General features: G+C 38.2%; 1 protein-coding gene across 1 annotated transcript in view; it reads left to right on the top strand.

Moving 5' to 3' along the window:
• The window catches only part of LOC139723028 (gamma-aminobutyric acid type B receptor subunit 1-like), a 102,334-nt gene extending 88,580 nt beyond the window's left edge, over positions 1-13,754 (top strand). The window contains exons 8-17 of the mRNA XM_071634305.1: positions 585-746; positions 1,544-1,636; positions 4,090-4,240; positions 5,060-5,192; positions 6,435-6,542; positions 8,169-8,288; positions 8,953-9,130; positions 9,932-10,080; positions 10,589-10,738; positions 13,605-13,754. Coding sequence (XP_071490406.1) covers positions 585-746; positions 1,544-1,636; positions 4,090-4,240; positions 5,060-5,192; positions 6,435-6,542; positions 8,169-8,288; positions 8,953-9,130; positions 9,932-10,080; positions 10,589-10,738; positions 13,605-13,754 — 1,394 coding nt within the window. The remainder of the gene's footprint in view (positions 1-584; positions 747-1,543; positions 1,637-4,089; positions 4,241-5,059; positions 5,193-6,434; positions 6,543-8,168; positions 8,289-8,952; positions 9,131-9,931; positions 10,081-10,588; positions 10,739-13,604) is intronic.
• Positions 13,755-21,301: the final 7,547 nt, after the last annotated feature.

The raw sequence follows: 21,301 nt of genomic DNA, 5'->3' as shown, positions 1-21,301 counted from the left end.
GGTGTTAAAAACAGTTTTATATTTGGAAATGACACCCGAAGGTGTTAATTTCACACCATAAATGAGCATCAAAAATTTAATACCAGCTCGGTGTTCATTATTTAACACCGGACTTTTTGCAGTGTACGCCTTTTTCGTAGGAAAATTGCCGAGGGGGAAGAGGGTGGAGGGGTAGAGAATCTGTGTATATTATGTATGACGAAATCTACGATTAAGATGGGGAAGGGAATACAAGGAGTAAGATGTTGATTTCTTTGATTCTCTATCATCAAAGCACTATTACTAACATTCTTAATATGCTTATTTCAGGGGATACTCTATATAAATGGCTACACTGTCGCAAGAGAAGCATTGCAAAATGCGATTGTGTCACTTAATTTTACAATTCTCTCCAACATTATTATCATACAAAATGTGCACATGATTGTAATGTATGATGTTTTCTATATCGATTGTCTGAATGGAACAAAGAGAATGGAGAAGAAAAAGACAAACAGACAGGCAGATTAACAGCCTAAAGTTGGATACTTGTAGAAACTTATGCTTGAAAAGTGCAGACTGTCAATTAAACTCTTATTCCCCAGATCCTCCGAGATCGATTGCCGACTTCAGCTACGAGGACGACGAGATAGCAGATCTCTTTTACGTCATCATGAACAAGACCAACTTTGAGGGCGTGTCGGGGCCGGTGCAGTTCACTGCCGCTGGAGACCGAAAGGGCCTTATGCAGGTGGAGAGACAGATAGGTGGGTGTAGACATCAAACCCAACCCCTCCTTTCCCTCCCATCCTAACCCCTCCCGCTCCTATATTCCAACATCCTCCCTCTCATCCTCCTACCCCTTCCAGTCATCTTCTCTTCATCCTACTTCCCGTCTCTACGTCTCTCTGTCTGTCTTTCTGTCCGTCTGTCTATCTCTGTCTGTCTGTCTCTCTCTCTTTCCCAACATCAGTCTATCTATCTTTTTCTGTATGTATCTGTCGCCCCCTCTCAGTCTTCCGCTCTTATTCTGATTACAAATATCTCATTCCACCCTCTCTCAATAACTATCTGTCAATTCTGACACTCTTTGACTATGACTACGCAACGAGCAATAATGTCCAGCACGATGGCAGAGTCGTGGGTAAAGCCCTGGTCGTCAGCCCATTTCTTTTTAGCATGTTCAAAAAGGGGGGAATAAGATTACGCAACAATGATTTCATGAAATATAAAATCTCTCATAAAATACCTCAAACACAAAAACAACAAAAATGAAATATAAAATTTACATACTAAGGTTGATAAACCAACAAACAGTTCGATTTTTTAGAAGTTGCTAATACTGCTTTGAAAATTCGTTAGGTTAGAAAAACCGGCCGTGCTGTGAAAACGAGGACCCTATCAGTTTGAGCAAAATTACTATGTCTATGTGCCGTCCGTGTTGGAGAGGTCTAAAGATCCAAAAACAATTGGACATACAAACGATAGGTGAGCAAGCGTAATAGTAAGAACAGGACCAAAACGAAATGAAATATGAAATACAACGATGTTTCTTTCCTTGCAGGTGACAGTGAGGTGCGGGTCGGAATCTACGACCCGTCGGCCAGACCGGGGGAGGAGCTGCAATGGAGTGCGGAGAATCCGATCATATGGGAAGGTGGGTTTGATTCAATTTGACCATATTTCGCTCCTTCAAAAATTAGCCTCGTTTTGGTGGTTCCTAGTTGTTGTCTTTTCCCCTTTCATCTATGTTTCATCCTCTATTTTGTCCTTTTATTTTAGCTGCTAACTCACGTTAATCTCGTTTAGTTCGGTCTATTTCTCTCTATCTCTAGGCTATTATAAACACCACTTCAAGCTTTATTATCATTTTTTGTGCTCTCCATACATTTCGTAGCAGGGAGCTTTAAATTTGCGACGCGGACGTTTCAGACGATTGCATTGGGCGTTCTCCTCTCTCCTTGGGTCGTGGAGCGAAGTACCTTTATATGCTAAGACGCAACCTATGAAAAGTAAAATGGCGCCCCCCACATGATCTTTGAATCAAGTAACTCTGCATCGTGAATTGAGCGGATGCAAAAAACAAAAAACAAAAAACAAAAAAACAAAAAACAGAGTGCGTAGTGAAAACTCGAACGACGCGAACAGCTATATAGATCGATTTTTCATTAGCGATTTTGCGCATGCACAGAACATGTTTGTCCTCTGAACAGCCGCGTCGCGACAATCTAAAGCTCCCTATTGACGACTTATGATCCATTATTCAAGATCCATGCTTGTCGCTAGCTATTATAGAATAGCCTGAACTCAGATTGTCTGAAAGGAAATTTCCCCGCCCGTAATGGTTTATTGAGCAGCTTCGAAAGGCTCCGAGATAGCGGCTGCTCCTAAAAGTGCACTCATAGACATAGATAAACAGCTAGATCCTGGCGCAATACTGCTATATCATGTATATACCATATATATGTATATATGCTGTTGTTTCTTCCATCAGCGAAAAGAACAACAGTTTTTCTCCATCGGCGCGTTTAATGATTAAAATGTAAAACCCATGCGCAGCCTATCTTCTCTTTAATCCGCTGTGTGCTCCAGTCTGCACTGTTTCTCTTCTACTCGATTGTCTGGGTCAAATTATTTGTTTAAACAAACACATTTTATGTCAGTATTGTCTGGAGCAAATTCTTTGTTTAATAGAGTCCCATTTTCTCTCTCTTCATTTCTGTAAAACAACAACAGCAACGACAATTCTCGCTGGAATGACGTTGAGAAATTATGTCATAAATACTTACACTAGATACATTAGTATTTACGACATCACAACGATATCATGGTGAAAAACAAAGAACTTTTTTTCTTTTATTTGTGCATATAATTACCCATTTTCCAATCAAAGGAGTAAATCGTCATTCGATATGTTGGTACAGCAAGAGATGTTCTTTTTGCACAGTCTGTTTAACATTTTGTGTATTTTGTTTTACTATACATTTCATGTGTGAAATACTCTGAAAAAAAGCAGTAAAGATTCAATGCCAATATGCAGAATGTTGCCCCATCGCAAAACGAAGTTTCTTATCAAAACCAAACACTGTGAAAGATGTTGGAAGATCATAGCTATTTTAGTTTATGAGTTTGACATTGATTTCCATTTAATGAAAAAGAATGCGTCATGAAGTACAAGAATTCTCCCTCAATAGCTTACTGAAAGGGTAAACCAAGATTATGTAGAGCTGTATGACAATATTGGTGGAGGATCAACATTACATTAATTAATCTAACTGCATGTTGTGTTCATATCTATAAAGTTGGTTGTGAAGTAATTTCGATGTCGCTGGTCTGTTATTATAATATGATAGTTATCATCATAACAAAACTGCTTTCTCTAACTACCATGCAGCATAGAGATCGAAATCATGGGATAACAGTATATAAGTACCAGCAATACCGGCACACTACGTATATCATCGTGCACAATAGGATGACTGACTAGCGTACACAATACGATGCTAAACATTGTTATAGCAAGGATTCTGTCCGACGATCAGTAAACTTGCTCAATGATTGCATGGGATTGCCCAACATAGCAACAAAATAATGGAAACCCAGTGCACCGGTGGACCAGATTGAATAGATCATTTTTAGGTCCCAAGATGACGAGACTCCAACTCTTCCACTTTTGACGGGAGATCTTCCGCCGAAAGCCCTTTTTAGTCTTTTTTTTTTGGCAAAATCTCCTGTTCTTCCGCTTGAGATTTAATTTCTACGGCTTGAAATGATTTCTTACTTAGTGTCATCGTATGTTGAAAAATAAGCCTTAGATAGCACGAGATAACATCTAGAACCCTCGAGATGGACCCCGACCACAAAGAACTTCGCGCACATCAAGTTGTTGGAGTCTCCCGTTTGCTAGGGGTTTCAGGCGGGAGAATCTCCATATCAGAAGGTGCTTGGGGTTGTGTCTCTGGAAAACAAACAAACAACCAAAACGAACAGACAAACAAACAAACAAACAAACAAACAAAATATACGTGATCTGAAAACATGTTTGTCTATTTCTTTGTTCTCAGAGTAGCCCATTACAATTTTGATTTCATTATTTTTATTTCTTTGTAGGAGGGCGCCCTCCAGCGGACTCTGTCATAGAGCGAGAGACGAGGGTCACAGTTTCTCTCGCTATTTTCATCGTCATGACAACGTTGGCTATCTTTGGGATTTTCCTCGCAGTGGCCTTTCTGGCATTCAACATAAAATATAGAACTAAGCGGTGAGCAGGGACAAACACATACGCATCGACACACACACGCAATATTATATCCTGATATGTTTGGTTCTATTCCGTACAAAAAATGATTACAGATTATTCAAATCGGTATTTGATCACAGTGTTGATTGAAATTATTTGTGAAAGCGATTTGCAGTGAAATATTTTCAAAGGCGTGTAATTAAATTTATTTAGCATGAGAGCACCAATAGCACAGGCATATAGCACAGTCTTAACGTAACGTGGATGATTCACCTGCGTAGGAACTTCTTCTGGCCAGTATTTCACTTGAAAAAGGATAAAGGGAGTTCTTTAAAGAGAGAAACCACTAATAATTGTTTTTCATTTTGATTTCTTAGACTCTTGATTGGTACATATGATTCTCAATCTTGTAAAGCATTCGAAAGAAATTTCAAAATTCTGTAGTGCACAAATCAGAATTATAAACGCTACCTTGAAACTGTTTCCTTACGATTATGATGCCTTTCACTCGTATGTTGCCCACGGGAGACCTATTAGGTTAAATAACTGACTGTAATTGCTTGACTTTACACCTTTGCTAATCAAACAAGAAGTCGCAGAATGTCCTGGGACGGTGCAAAATTAATCACTTTCTAGATTACAGCTTTGATATCGGCTTGATAACAACAGATACTAGACTACTATGCTAAACTACGGCAAGGAAGAAACTACGAAAGACTAATCAGAATGGTAGTCTGTCACGAGACTTGCTTTAATAGGAGCGGATTTTAAATGGGATGCAATTCATCTGCAGCCTTGAGGCAAGGCTAGTAATGCTGTGACAACCTCTTGTCCCGACAGGTACATCAAGATGTCTAGCCCGAAGATGAACAATCTGATACTCGGAGGCGGGATTTTGGCTTACCTCTCCATCATTTTCCCGGGGCTCGATTCTGTCGACATCGATGACGTCACTTTTTGCTGGATGTGTAGAGTAAGCAGACCCACCGATTTCTCAGTGTCTACATTCACTTTGTTCCCCCGTGTCTCTCTCCTTGTTTTTAATTCATATATATGACCGTGCATCACAAAACGAACAAAAAGTCGCACACACTGACTTTGTGTGAGGACTGAAAAGAGGTGAAATGGGTCAACCTAGCTACTTTTGACTTTTTCATAATAATTTTCTCTAAGAACAAATCTTCTCCTACATTATCCTAAAATTTAGGATCATAAAACGTTCAGGAAAGTGTGTTTCCTAGCAGTCTATCTCGAACAATTTTTTTGGCAGAATAGTGTGATTAAGTGTGTCTTTAGAGTCTTCTTCTCATTTCTTAAAAACCTTGTACACACTCTCCACTTTCAACTCCTATAACTTTTGAAAGGATGATGTTACTGCTTTAAAAGTTGGCATTGATTAAGGACAGAGTGTGTTAATAAGGCATACTAAATTTCACTTTGAACTGATAATTCCCTCATTCTTGGTACTCCAGTGGTTTACATCCTGTTTTTTGTTCCATTCATCGCAAATCCAGCACGACTTGGTAAATATTAAGCGCTTGAATAGACACTGTGCTTCAGAGCTTCTTTTCTCAGTTCACACTTTTCCTGAGTGTGTGTTTTCTTTCCAATATTTAGATAAGTTAGGATAGTCCATTTGACTTGAATTATACATCATTTTAAAGCTTAAAGTCTGCTCTTTTTGGGATATGTTCTAATAACTAAAATTTCATGTCTGGTGACATTTTGTTTGTTTTGTGGTGCAGGGTCACATAATTATACACATTTCCCCCCCCCCCCCCATGTTCATTGTATTTTTACAGTTTTGTTCACTGATTATACTACATTTTATTCGTTCAAAGAAAATTTCATTGTAAACGTGAGTTCAAGGAGAAGAATGTTAATGATTTTTTCACATCTTCAATTACAAGTCAATATATCATCTCCTCATATAAAAGTTGCCTATAAAAGCTCAGAGCAAGATATCAGAATAATTGATATAAAAGTGCACATCTTAAAGTAGCTGAGTATTCACTTAGTGTAGCTCAAGTAACTAAATACCTTTAAAAGTAATTGAAGTGTGAGGAAACACAATGGTAACCTTATTACCTTGTCAGAAACACTACACTAATGGAACTCAAATATTTTCATGCTGATTTTAATGGATGGGACAATGCTTATCCCATTTGAGGTGTCATTCTTTTGTTCTTGTTTTTTTGTGTTTTTGTCATTCAAGGCAAATACCTGGACTCTGGCCATTGGGTTCTCTATTGCTTTCGGTGCCATGTTTACGAAAACATGGAGGGTCCATCGAATTTTCACAACAAAAACGGCAATGCGTACGGTGAGTTTCTCGAGTATTCTGTAGAATAGGACAGGTGAAATTTTGCATATGTGTTTTTGTCGTGGTTCTTTGGTTCATTTCTATGTTACAACTTATTATTCTCTCTTTGCGAATTCAGGGCACTGAATGTTGCATGAATTTCATCATTAATTCTTCAATCCAGATGATTAATTATGTAGGTTTCGTGATTTCCTTTTTATCAACAACTTGGAAAAAAAAATCATAGAGGTACATCGAATATTTACAACAAAAGCGGCTAGGTGATATGCAAACTGTGCGTTCCTCGATTATTGTGTAAAATAGGCCAGGTAAAATTTTGCACTGTATTTGTGCCATTGTGTTTGATTCAGTTTTATGTTACAACGGAATCGTTTTTTTTAATGCGTATTCGTAGCTCTGAATGTCGAATAACATTTAATCATTAATGTCTAATCCTGATGATTAAATACGTAGGATTCGCAATTACCTTTTCATAAATAATTTCCATCTTTCACAAATGTCATTGGACGATACTTGGTCACCTGCGGTTATTCGTTTTGTTTTGTTTTTAAATCACTAATATAGATTCGGTTATTTCCTGTTAAGTTGATTTCCACGCAACGAGGAATGTTTACCAGAAATATCAATAACATTTCATAATTCGTTCCCTCTTTTCCGCATATTCAACTAGTGTCCATGGAAGATAATAAAGCACTATGATACGGCATACCGAATATGGGGCATCCAGCCGTTTTGTCTTATCACGTACCAACTGTCCCCGTTTCGTCTTATCACGTACCAACTGTCGCCGTTTCGTCTTAACACCTACCAACTGTCCCCGTTTCGTCTTGTCACGTACCAACTGTCCCTTTCTAAAGAGTTTCTTTCTGATATATTTTGTACAGCATTGCCACCCTTGTAATGTGATAATTTGATTCCACATGATTTATATAATTAAAGCGGAAGAGTAAGGGAATGCAAGTAATGTCATGCCATTTTTTAGAAAATCGACCTCCCCGACTTTCGGATCCTTTTGTTGTAACGGCTCACACTTGTTCCACTGAATAGCATGTACAATCTTCTTTGCGTGATTAAAAGTCACCGCGGACTTTGCGTACAAACTAACATGAATGTTACATTGTACACATCAGATTTCGTCACAAACTGTTGTTTTTGCATATCGCGCAAGATCAAAGGGATAGTACTAGTATAGTATTGGCAGAGATGAGGATTGACCTTTTAACTTTTTGCGAGATAATACGAAACCACGTATTAAATATTACAGAGCATACCGTTCTAAGAGGAATTCAGAGTTTATCTGGTGAAAATCGGTTTTGAAAAGGCTGAGATATCCAAGAACAAAGTAATACAAAGTTATCTAATAAAAGGTGGGTCCCACGTTTTGTTAGTATCGTTTGCTTTTGATATCTCAGCCCTTTCCAAACCAATTTTTATCCGAAATAAACATTGAATTCCTACCAGAATTACATGCACTCTGTTTTCATATTTCTAAGACGTTTCTTATTATTACATCAAAAATGTAGAAATCTGCAGCCAGATCTCAACGAAAACTGTATCATCCCTTTAACTTGCAGGCATTTGTTGGGATTATATGATTTTTCTTTTGTTCCCCTGTGCTTTCCTCAGATGATCAAGGATTATCAGCTGTATGGCATGGTCACTGTGCTCGTGATTCTAGACATCATCGTCTTCGGATGTCGAGAAATCTTTGATCCGATCATCCTGAACATTCAAATCAGCAGACAGGTATACGAGATAACGTGAAAAAAAAAAAAAAAGATTACTCATCATCAGAGGCGGATACAGGAATTCCATAAAAGGGGGAGGGGGTGGGTGTAAATCAGTTTCTGGTGTCACTCCGGGTTTATTCAGCTAACAAGCACAAAAAAAGCTTGTCTTTTCATTTTCTCGTACCACTTCCGGGTTTCATCAGCTGACAAGCAAAAATAATCGAAAAAAGATAAGGATTTGTTTGTTTTATTTCATTTTACAAACACAGGAGAGAAAGAAAAATCAAGGGGTGGAGGGAAGTCCCAACCGTCCACTTCATTTTTTTTTCTTTTCCTTGTTTTATAAAGAAAAAAAAAACGAAAGAGTTTATGACGTAACAAAGGCTTCTATATTGGGAAATCGGGCGGCTTTCAGCACACATTGCAGTACGTATGGATGGAAATCACTGATCTCTATAGAAGATCAAGATTAGTGCGGGTGGAAATGGGCTGCATGCTTGGCGGAGGTCTGCGCTTTTAGAGTGCTTTTCTAGTTAGAAATAGAATTGAACTGATTGAAATTGAATATTTGTAAGTCTGTGTCCTAAAACCTTATTCTCTCTCTTTTGTTTTGGACGAATATTTTGTCTGGTTTTATCTGTTCATGTTTTATTTGTCTTTCTTTTTTTTTCTTTGTCAAGAATCTAGATGAGGATGTAGTCCTGGTCTTGATGAAGAGGACATGTACGTCTCGTTACGTAGTCTACTGGAACGGCAGTCAGCTGGTTCTAAACGGTCTTCTCCTGATATTCGGGGCATTTCTGGCTTGGGAGACCCGGAAAGTCACCGTCCCTGCCCTTAATGATTCCAAATATATAGGTGAGCCGTAATCTAAATATTGCGATTATTTAACCTTAAAAGCAAAAGTAAACCAAACAATATATGCAAAAACAAAAACTACTAACCAACAAACTAAGCTAATAATCATATTTATAAACACACAAAAAAGATGATGATGATGATGATGATGATGGTGATGAAACAGCATTTATATGGCGCCATTTATCTGTAGAAACATTCAAAGGCGCCCGCCTCCCACAATGTGTCACACATCATTCACAAAATTGCTGGAAAAGATAAGTCTTCAGTTCAGACTTGAAGGCAATAATAATAATAATAGGTCCTATTTATTCAGGGTAGCCTCTTCAGTGTTGTCACTGCTCTACCAGAGGGCCCTGCCATTGTTATTACCCTAGCGTTGCCAGGTACCCATTAATACACCTGGGTCGAGAGGGACATTGTGGGCAAAAACATCTTGTCCAAGGACGTAAGCGCTGAGCGGGACTCGAACTCGGGTCCTCCGATCGGGAGTCGGGAGTCTTATCCGCTATGCCACAGCGCCCCCTCAATTCTTAACTTGCTCCTTATCTCTTCTGGTTTCAAAAAAAAATATATATATATTATGTTTAACATACTGTTGTAATTAAATTGATTTTTTGAATTGTATGAGAACAAAATTGCCGTATTGGAGAACAATGATTTAAATTGCCATGGCTTACATTTTCACAAAATGATAAGATATCTTCTTTCCGTCATACAACTATGTGTTTTATTGAACGTTATCGGTGTTACACGGTGATGATGCAACTCGAGATTTTTTTTTACCTTGTCTCTCATTAGGCATGAGTGTTTATAACGTCGTCGTTCTGTCTTTCGTTGGCCTTCCCGTCTCGCTCGTGCTCGACGACGTCAACGCACATTACGCCATCATCGCCACGTTCATATTCTTTGCGACGACTTTAACTCTGTGCATGGTTTTTGTGCCCAAGGTAACGGCATAAATATACTGTATCTTCTCCCAGAAGAAATTATTTGTAATTTAGCGAAAATGTGGTATAGCCGGTGCCAGGCCTCAACTCCATTTCTTGATTACATGACTTATTGGCCAATGCTCTTCTGCTACTATTTCCAACGTGTTCACGAAACGTGTCCATGGTATTGCGTGATATAGACGAAACAGATGTGATTTACATGGTGTACTTTACTCTAATTATAAAAGAGAAAACTTATTCAACATTGCAGAGTAACAAAGCAAAGAACAAGTTCAAATGGAGATAATGTAAGCTTTTACGATTGCCTACATACTCTGACATAGTGTGATATATGCATTTTACGCAAAACAATTTCAAAGACTTGAAATTATTAAGCGATGCTAATGTCTTAGGAAAATGCAAAACGTATGTATACGTTATGGCTATTTGCAACACTCTCAGAAGACACTGTTATCAAAACAATGTTTTTAATGTTTTTTTAAATAATCATTTCCTTATGGTCTAGCTCCGAGTGCGAAACGAAGTGGAGCCGAAGGGGACAATGTTCTCGACGATGGGTAATAGTCAGAGTCATCATGGCTGCGAGTCCGAGCACGACAAGAGGGTCAGGATGCTGAGCGATCGGATAGAGAATCTCCAGGAACGCCTCGACAAGGTTTGTATCACTCCAAAAATCGTTGCCTCAGACAGATTTTCATTAATACCCCTATTCCACAGAGATTTCTTCCAATCGGTCACTCGTCGGAATTAAAGTCTGTTGCTTCCACCGGCCACCAACCGAAGTATATACGGCCGCAGTCTGATGAATCCGACTTGTGTTGTTGGACTATCGAGTCAGTCTCAGACATGTGATGCCTGATCCTCACCGGACGATCTTGCTTCATCGGATCATGACTGGCGTGTCTGACACTGACCTGGTGGTCGACCATCACGAGTCGGATTCATCAGACTGCTATCCCAAACAGTCTTTGCTACCGAGGAGTGACCGATGAGAAAAAAAAATATCTGTGGAATGGGGTAAAATCAATTCATTCGTCCATCCATGTGTCTTCTCTCAATCAATGTTTAACATTTATTGTCCATTCATTTAACTGATATCTCGTTTGGTGGCTGAGGTATTTCACATGGGTGCTGTTTAAACTTGGTGCTTGTTAAATTTCCGTATGTATTCAGTGAAAACGTGTAACGATAAATTATGAATACATAAAGGCATAGATTAATGAATAGATATCTATTCTCCTTTTTGTATTTCAATGAAGTCCGATATTTTTCAATGTGTTAGAATATTATCTCAGCCATTTATCTGCAGAAACACTCAAAGGCGTCCGGCTCCGACCCACAATATGTCACACATTGTTCACAAACTTGCTGAAAAAAATTATGATGCAATATAACCGCATGCAAAAGAACTATCACAGTAGATGTTATACTAGATACTTCCTAGGTCCTTGCAGTTGAGAAGACACTATGATTAAAAGAATCCATTATGCCATAACAAAGATTATTTTATTTTTCATCGATTAAAAACATTTATTTGATGCTTTCATTCCACTGTGTTTGGTTATTACTTTGTACGCATGCAGTCAAGTGTGTCTCAGTTCATGAAGTGATTAAACAAAAGCGTGCGTGTTCGACGTAATGTTAGGAACACATCAAAATTCATTGCGAATAGATGTACGAAAGAATGATCTTTTCAACATTATTGATGACGGTTTACAAATACGTAGTTCACTCAAATTATTCAATTATTTGGGCCCTTTCGCACGTTGCTGGCGATTAAAAATAAATAAAACGCAATGCTTTCATGCAAAATACGTTGCTTACAAAGATGTATTGTCATGATGGTTATGATAAAGATTAATAAAATAAGTAAGTTTTTTAATGATAATAATGGAAGTATTGCTATTAGAGTTCTACACTATTATAACGATTATACTAATGACACAAATTCGAAACCACAATTTCAAAAAGAGCACATGTCACACATGGACTTACAACTCTTCTGCTGAGTGAACCTCAAGAATATAATTATGTGACCCTGCATTACAAAACCAACAAAAAGTCGCCAGATATGGCTTTTTAGTTAAGGACAGATTCTGAAAGGGCCGAATCCCCTAAGCTAACTAAATACTGGAAAGAAAACACACACTCTGGAGAAGTGTGAACTTGCATGTTCGACGTAATGTTAGGAACACATCAAAATTCATTGCGATAGATGTACGAAAGAGTGATCTTTTCAATATTATTGATGACGAGGTATTTGTTTACAAATACAGTGTAGTTCACTCAAATTATTCAATGATTTGGGCCCTTTCGCACGTTGCTGGCGATTAAAAAAATCAAACACAATGCATTCATGCAGAATGCTTACAAAGATGTATTGTCATGATGGTTATGATAAACGTAAATAAGATAAGTAATTTTTCAAATGATAATAATGGAAATATTGCTATTAGATTTCTACACTATATAATGATTATACTAATGACACAAATTCGAAATCACAATTTCAAAAAGAGCACATGTCACACATGGACTTACAACTCTTCTGCTGAGTGAACCTCAAAAATATAAATATGTGACCCTGCATTACAAAACCAACTAAAAGTCGCCAGATATGACTTTTTAGTTAAGGACAGATTCTGAATGGGCTACCTGTGCGGTGAAAGGGACAAAACACAGGATGTCAACCACCGGAGCAACAACAATGAAGGAATTATCAAATTAAGCCGAAATTGAGCATGTTCTATAAACACATTTTGCCATGGTCAATGCTAACTTCAAAGCAGAAGCGCTATCCTTTTAAAAGTTAGACTTAAAATTTTAAAATGAAATTAAAGAGTGTTCTAGGGATTTCCAGAAATGAAAAGGGGCCTCTAAAACATACCTGATCATTCTACTACCCCCCCCCCCAAAAGAAAAAGGGTTGTAGAAAAACACACTTCTCACACATGTTATGATCCCAAATTAAAGGGGATGGCTAGTAACTGATCAGTGGAAATAAGTGGGAGAGCTTGGGGATGATTTTTCCAATTCTTATGGGATTCATTTAAGAGTACATTATATATATATATATATATATATATATATTATATATATATTGTTGTGTGAAATTATTTGCTGATCACTGCCAGTTACTAGCTATCTACTTTAAAGCATAATAATAGAAGAAGGGTAGCTCTTTCAGAAAATAATGAAAAACCTCAAGATTCACTCTGTTTTTTGAAGATTTTTGAAGATTTTGAAGTATACGGTCTCTGTCATAAAGTACAAAATAATACCTTTTAAATGATATATTGGTCACTACATAATAAGGTACATTTTTGAAGTAATGGCCAAAAGAAGCACAAAATTCCTTATTATTCTTTTTAATTTTCTTGACCTTTAATTGCAAATATCTCCATTATAATATTTTGACAAGTTTGGACTTATTGGGTTTTACAAACACACTCTTCATATTTTCGATCCTTGTTTTTCTCGTTTTCCCCGTCACCTCTCCGTTTTAAAATTGTGCATTACAGAAAGACACTCGAATAAGAGAACTGGAGAGTTGCGTCATAACGTCGGCCAGTACGAGGGAAGACTGTACGAGCGTATTGAGTGAGGACAAGGAGACGGTATGGACCACTGACAAGGCCCAGGCCGGTCCGTCAGGCACCGTGCCTAGGTGAGGACAGCCCAAAGGGAACCTCCGCTAAACCATCATGGGTTTCACTCACTCAATTCACTGTGTGTATTCAAAAAACCCAAACTGAGCGCTATTGCAAGTTCAGGTAGCTCTATTTCATTAAACAGGAGCACTTTATTGGTGTATGGAAATAATGGACAAAAATAAATGCAGATTAAGCACTACAACATCCAAATTTAGCTGTGCAATTAAGATCCCAGAGGAAATTATGGTCACTGAATTTTCGTTCTTATTTTGATACACCCAAGTCGCTTGCACGGCACGTGGGGACTTCTGGAAAAATCGCGCATGACTATAGATATTCGTCTAAACATATCGCAAGGCTGAAAATGCGACAAAAATTGATGGAGCGTCGCCATGGATACATATTACTTGCCTCAGAAGGAGTGGAGTCATAAACGAGGACAGTAACCATACGAACTCTTGTATTTTGTCTACAACGTGCTATGCGTGTCATTTCTACTACACGATCGCTGAGGAGCGTACAATATCTACTATTTCTGTGAGGATTGAATAAAAAAAAATCTTTCAGTAAAACACTTTCTCTGCATTATCAGACTCCTTCTTGCAGTAGCTACTTCTGTAATTATCATAACTGTTGGCTCTTAGATATTTTGCAATCACTTGATTACTCGCTTCCAAAGTCAAAGTCGTGCACACAATAAGCCACGCAAAACATGCTACTAAGACAGATTAGTTTTGATATTCTACCGCTCGATTTTGGCGTCGTGGCTTGGTTTAGCACGATTTAACCTTGTTTACATTTAGTTCGGCATTAATAAAGAATGACCATAAGAATAACGAGATGTTTGCGCAGATCAACTGTAAGGTATATTGGCTGTGATAACAACACTGACGTTCAAACGCACAGACACATGTATCACTGAGGAGTTAACCTGTACTTTCTGTGTTAATATTATGAGGGTTTTGCACAATAAGTTCTTTACTTGTTTACGTGGACTTACAGAGTATACTAATGATTGCTTCATGTGTGATACTTACATTTTTTTTTCATTCATATCTTCGAGAGTTTTTACTTTCCAGCCATACCATTTGGCATTGCTTTAAAGAAGGGTTTCCTCACTCAGCAATGATAATTATTTCCGTTATTAATAAGTTGATTTGCCTACCCTGTCTGATATGGGGACATTATTTTGCCTCGTTTGCAATCGTTGCATCGTGGGTTCGGAAGAAAGGAATAGGCCTATAGTCAAAATGTGACGGTGTTTCCTAATTAAAGCCACCAAAACAAAACAAAAAATAAATAAATATTGACATTGACGTTGAGGTATTGTGTCCAGTTGGTACCTATTTAGCAGATTCCCGTCCACGACCGTTACCTTACGCATTCCAATGCCGCTTACTGTGTCATAACATGAAAAACAGTGTAAATGCATACTCTTCGATTCAGGTGATTATATTAATTGGCCATGCAGTTGGAAAGAGAAAAGTGACAAAAGTCGTTTCATTTCCGATTCCATTGAAAAAGTAGGGCCTACTTTCTCCTCTTATTGAATGTCTATGATACATTGCTATCCTGTTTAGCTCATTATACCGTATGTCCCCCCCCCCAAAAAAAAAGATACAACGGGGCTCTCCACAATGATAACTTTAAATGTAGTGAATCAATCCAAATACAATTTGAGAGTATGGAACTATAACTTAATACTCACATCTTGTAGAAAATCTCATCCGATATGGTTCAGTGGTCAAAGAGAAATGGGGATTTTCGTAGAGCATGTGAGGAATCCCTTCCCTCCAAGTTCTGTGTATTGTGTTCCCACATTATGCAGTTCCAAAAGCATCCAAGTGCTAAGCTCAGAAGAATCAGACCCATGACATGCTCTACAATGATTCACACTTCTCTGTCACCACTTAACAGATTTTTAAATGTTTTTTTTTTTTTTTGCAAACCATAGCTAAGATTAAGACCCTGAAATAGCATGTGTACAATTTGTGACCCTGCACCTCAAAACAAACAAAAAGTCGCCAGACATGAAATTTTAGTTAAGACCATATTATGAAAGAGCAGACTTTAAGCTTTAAAATGACGTATAACTCAAATCAAATGGACTCTCCTAACCTATCTAAATATTGGAAAGAAAGCACAACCTCAGGAAAAGTGTGAACTGAGAAAAGAGGCTCTGAAGTACAGTGTCTATTCAAGCGCTTAATCTTTACCAAACCGTGCTGGCTGTGCGAAGAATGGGACAAAAAAAAACAAAAAAACAGGAAGTAAACCACCAGAGTAACAACAATGAAGAGATTATCAGATTAAAGTGAAATTACGCATGCCTCATTAAGACATTCTGTTCATAATTAATGCCAACTTTCAAAGCAGTAGCGCTATTCTTTCAAAAGTTATTAGAGTTGAAAGTGAAGAGTGTGGACAAGGTTTTTCAGAAATGAAAAAGGGAGTCTAAAGACACACCTAATCACACTGTTCTACCAAAAATGTTCGAGATAAACTGCTAAAAAACACACTTTTCTCCCCGTTTTATGATACCAAATTTTAGCATAATGTAAAAGAAGACCCGCTCTTTCAGAAAATATGAAAAAGTCAAGTTCGGCTAGGTTGACCCATTTCACTTAATATTTTCAGTCCTCACGCAAAATCAGTGTGTGCGACTTTATGTTCGTTTTGAGGTGCACGGTCACATTTATTCATGTTGAAAGTTATTAAGGAAAAATCTGATTGTATTTTTTTTTTATTGTATTTTTTTTTTTTTGGGGGGGGGGGGCATACTGTATATCCGCAACAAAATCGGAGAGCTACAGCTTGAACTCGCAAATGTAGTTGTATTCAGCATCGCACGGGACATCGTTCAAACCGCTGAAGAAGCGCAATATGACGCAATCCTCAGTACCATGTGAGTCATTTGGCTCCCCCGAATGCCACATGGTGTTGTTAGGCTGCAGTGTACCTCCGAAACCACTCCAGGCGTACACGCCTTCCTCCTCGCGGTCGTTCAGACCGACGAATGCCAAGACGCCTGTCATGTTGCCAAACTTAGAGGAGAGTAGATTTCCCAGGGTCGTCATCTCCTCAGGTGTGTCTATGGCAGCGAGGTGTGCTCCTTGCTTGATACAGTTGTCCCTCGCCCCTGTCCATACTCTCTTATTGACAAAGAGTACGTAACAGGACTCCCCATCGGGGGAACGAATGTTCCAGCCTCTTGGACATTCGTCTAAGTGCCAAGAAAGAAAATTAATGAAAAACATCCAGCTCGCATAATAATCTCTGAAGATAGACTTACAATATGCTTGTCCAGCATAAAAGAAGACAAAATAATATTTTTGATTTACGCCTTATCTGACATACTGCGGTTGGTCAACACAAGTTACAACATCTTGATTGGAATTGGAAGATCCCAAAACTGGTATTATGATATTGCACAATATTTCATACCCCTTCATACTGTTTCACCATGCGCTACAACGGATGCAGATAATAGTGCCAGGATGTGTTGCTGAGTCATCGAATAATGACAGATGCCAGTTCAAAAAAATGCGTAACTCACTGTTTGTGTCTACATCCCGTTTGGCCAGCTAAATAGAGCAAAGCTGTAATTGTGTACTTTATGAGAGACATACATTCGTGAAAACATTCATTTCTTACGTTTTATCGTAGGTTTTCACGCAAAATTTCATCAAATTTGCATTCAATTTCATGAACAGGTAGTTAAATTCATTTGGTTTCCGTTAACGCTCTTCTTCAGTGAGACCTGCCAATGGTACATTTTCATTCTTTGAGCATTACTTTTTTTTTGGTATCATTCCTCTTAGATTCTATTTCATTCAATTTAGAGAGAAACTTATTAAATACAACGACGTGAACTTGTCATTTAATTTCCTGCCAGCTGCATAGACGTTCAACGTTGTCCCTATATACCAATTTTATAAGCATAATGCACATCGTCGCACTTTGAACGTTAGAATTCAATCGACATAAATTGAATGAATGCATATTTAAATCGAATGCAGCTCTGACGAAAAAAAAAACACCTTTGCTATGCGCAGTACGGCTGCGCAACCACTAACGCATAAAGTGTTGCAGTTACACGGTCTTGTTTATTCTGACTTCCATGGTTGAGTTATTGCAAGAAACTTACAAAGTTCGCATCTCTGTCCATGAAATGGATCTCGACACAGGCAGACATAGTCGTCCAGTGTTTCCCGACAGGTGCCTCCATGTAAGCATGGATTTGGTTCACACGCTGCATATACACAGAGAAATAAAGTCACGCAAAGAGAGAGAGAGAGAGAGAGAGAGAGAGAGAGAGATGGGAGGGGGGAGGAGGAGTACAATATCGGTCTCGTGATCAGTTATAAGAACCGATGTCACTGCAAGATTACGCTCGATAGCTGGACTAGCATGGAACTCAGTATAAGAATACATTTATAAAACTAATGTTTTAGACTTAATGTCCCTTTTAGGAACACTTCACACATATGGGGTCTGTTGAAAAAAACAAAACAAAACAAAACATTCACCTGAGGAAATCTCTGGCAAGAACTGAAAACCGAAGTTACTATGATTCCTCCATTGATTTTGACACCGGAAAAAAAACTCCTTAGAAGAGAAACATGAGTTTTTCTCTCTCGCAAAAAAAAAAAAAAAAAAAAAAAAAAAAATATGCGACAGGCCCCTGGAGAGAATGATACAAGCTTTACACATACAATTTCCTAAATCTTCAACATAAGCACGCTAAGCATTACAATGCACTTCATATTTTTAAAATGTCATTTCAAATCTAGGAATGTATACTTTTTGCTTGTGTTAAATTTTACTTTAAAAGGAATACATTTCTTGAGCCCCATCAAATGTGACCGTGCACCTCAAAACGAACATAAAGTCGCACACACTGATTTTGCGTGAGGACCGAAAATGACTGAAATGGGTCAACCTAGCCGAACTTGACTTTTTCATATTTTCTGAAAGAGCGAGTCTTCTTTTACATTATGCTAAAACGGGCAGAAAAGTGTGTGTTTTTTTAGCAGTTTATCTCGAACATTTTTTGTAGAATAGTGTGATTAGGTGTGTCTTTAGAATTCCTTTTTCATTTCTGAAAAACCTTGTCTACACTCTTCACTTTCAACTCTAATAACTTTTGAAAGGATAATGCTACTGCTTTGAAAGTTGGCATTAATTATGGACAGAATGTGTTAATGAGGCATGCTCAATTTCAGTTTAATCTGATAATTCCTTCAATGTTATTACTCTGGTGGTTTACTTCCTGTTTTTTGTCCCATTCCCATCATCGCACAGCCAGCACGGTTTGGTAAAGATTAAGCGCTTGAATAGACACTGTACTTCAGAGCCTGTTTTCTCAGTTCCCACTTTTCCTGAGTTTGTGCTTTCTTTCCAATATTTAGATAGGTTAGGAGAGTAAATTTGATTTGAGTTATACATCATTTTAAAGCTTAAAATCTGCTCTTTCAGAATATGGTCTTAACTAAAAATTCATGTCTGGCGACTTTTTGTTTGTTTTGAGGTGCAGGGTCACAAATGCACTTAATGTGGCTGGGTGCACACACAAACACACACACACACACATACCCACACATACACACACATACACACACACACACACACACACACAAAATTTGTTGTTGTTTTTTTCCTGACCATTTCTATTGTTTACATGTGTCGCTGTGATCTGAGCTACATGATACTGCCTAATAGAGAGCCACCCGCGGACAGGGATGCGGGCATCCACCCCTGGAGACACCCAGCTAGAGCGGCAGAGCCGAGGGCTACAAAGAGGCGAACATGTGTGCAAGTAGGAGACGACGGCTTCTGCTGCTATGATAAAGGGTCCAACAGGGCTCGATTCGACCATGCCTTACCGATTTGCACATAGTATTGCCAGTATACCAATAAAGCCACTATGTGAGCTTCCGTAAACCATCATCAGTGTGTGTAGACTGTCGAGGGTATAGCTGGGCAATAAGATGTAAGCTATTCTTACCTGGAAGAGAGCATGCCAACCTGTTCTCGCTGCGGATTTCCTCGGGCACTGTGACGTCACCAGTGGCACTGTGACGGTAGGCATATTTGGGCGTAGATTGCACGAAGCGGTTGGTACGAGTCGAGAACATCCATGGACAAACGCCGGCCACGTCCATCACAGAGACCGGACATCCCCCTAAGAACAATCACAATTTCATACGGCTCCTAAAAGGATGCACATCCCCTTATCCTCCAGTGAGGGCAAACTGGACCTTTCATGGAGGTTGAAGATAAAAACATGCTGTATCTCGTCAGTATTCTCTCCAAAAAAAAATCGAGTGAAAATATTCACTCTTAAAGAAGTGAATACAAACAAGAGTGAATTTAGAGTGAAATTGGAGTGAATTTTGAGTGAAAATGTTCATTCTGACTCGTTTTAGAGTGACCTCAGGGATCACTCCAAAATCTTCGAGTGATCCTTGAGGTCACTCCAAAATGAGTGAAAATGAAAATTTTCACTCAAAATTTACTCCAATTTCACTCTAAATTCACTCTTGTTTGAATTCACTCCTTTAAGAGTGAATATTTTCACTCGATTTTTTTTAGAGAGTTCATAATTGTTTGATGTTCCGTTCTTCGGTATTACCGCAACATACTGTTTTATGATCATGTTTCATACGTTCGTCTGCTCAGAAATAATAGAAACACAGAAATAGAAATTAAAAAAACAGATTAAAAAAAAACAACAGATCAAAAGCTCTGTAATATTGTTGCCAAGAATCACCAGTTGCCTGTTCAGATGCATATTAGATGTTTAGAAAGCGTCGATGTGCCTGAAGGGAACTCAAATAAACCCTGTTTAAACATTGATTGAGCTCGATAGCAAACGTGAGAGTCGTAGCGTGCTAAACCCGATATTTTTTAGATTTCTCGCTGATAAAATAAATCAATGGCGCCTGCTCAACAAAAGACAAAGTGGGTAATTTAGGCATGAATTAAAGGGAGTGTACAGTACTGGTTGAGGTGGGAATTCATGTTTTGAACATTCCCAAGTGAGATAATGAGAAACCTCTTATGAAATATGAAAGAGCATGTAATTTTAAGAAGGATCCAACGTTTATTTGATGAAAATCGGTTTTCAAATGGCTGAGATATCCAAAAAAGCAACAGTAATAAAAGGCGACAGGCCAAAACTTTATTAGGATCTCTTTGTTCCACCATGTTTTTGGATATCTCAGCCATTTCAAAACCGATTTTCATCAAATAAACTTTTGATACCCCTTAGAATTGCATGCTCTTTGACATCTCATAGAGTGGTTAACTGAATATCTCGCAAAGTGTTAAAAGCTAAATTCTCACCTCGACCAGAACCGTACGCACCTTTTAAACTCTAATGCTTCTATTTATCATTTGCATGGAAATTTGCATTAGCAATCCCAAGACTTTGCTTATGACTAGATAAAGGGATGGTATAATATCGGTGGAGATGAGGATTGGGTTTTTTTATTTTTTGTGAGATATCAAGAAACCACTTGTGAAATAGAACAGAGCGTATCATTCTAGGAGGAATTGAAAAT

The sequence above is a fragment of the Diadema antillarum genome, unplaced genomic scaffold, assembly GCF_040938485.1.
Source record: "Diadema antillarum isolate AM-2024a unplaced genomic scaffold, OU_Dant_1.0 scf00000180, whole genome shotgun sequence".
Lineage (NCBI taxonomy): Eukaryota > Metazoa > Echinodermata > Echinoidea > Diadematoida > Diadematidae > Diadema > Diadema antillarum.
This window is presented reverse-complemented; position numbering and strand designations above follow the sequence as displayed.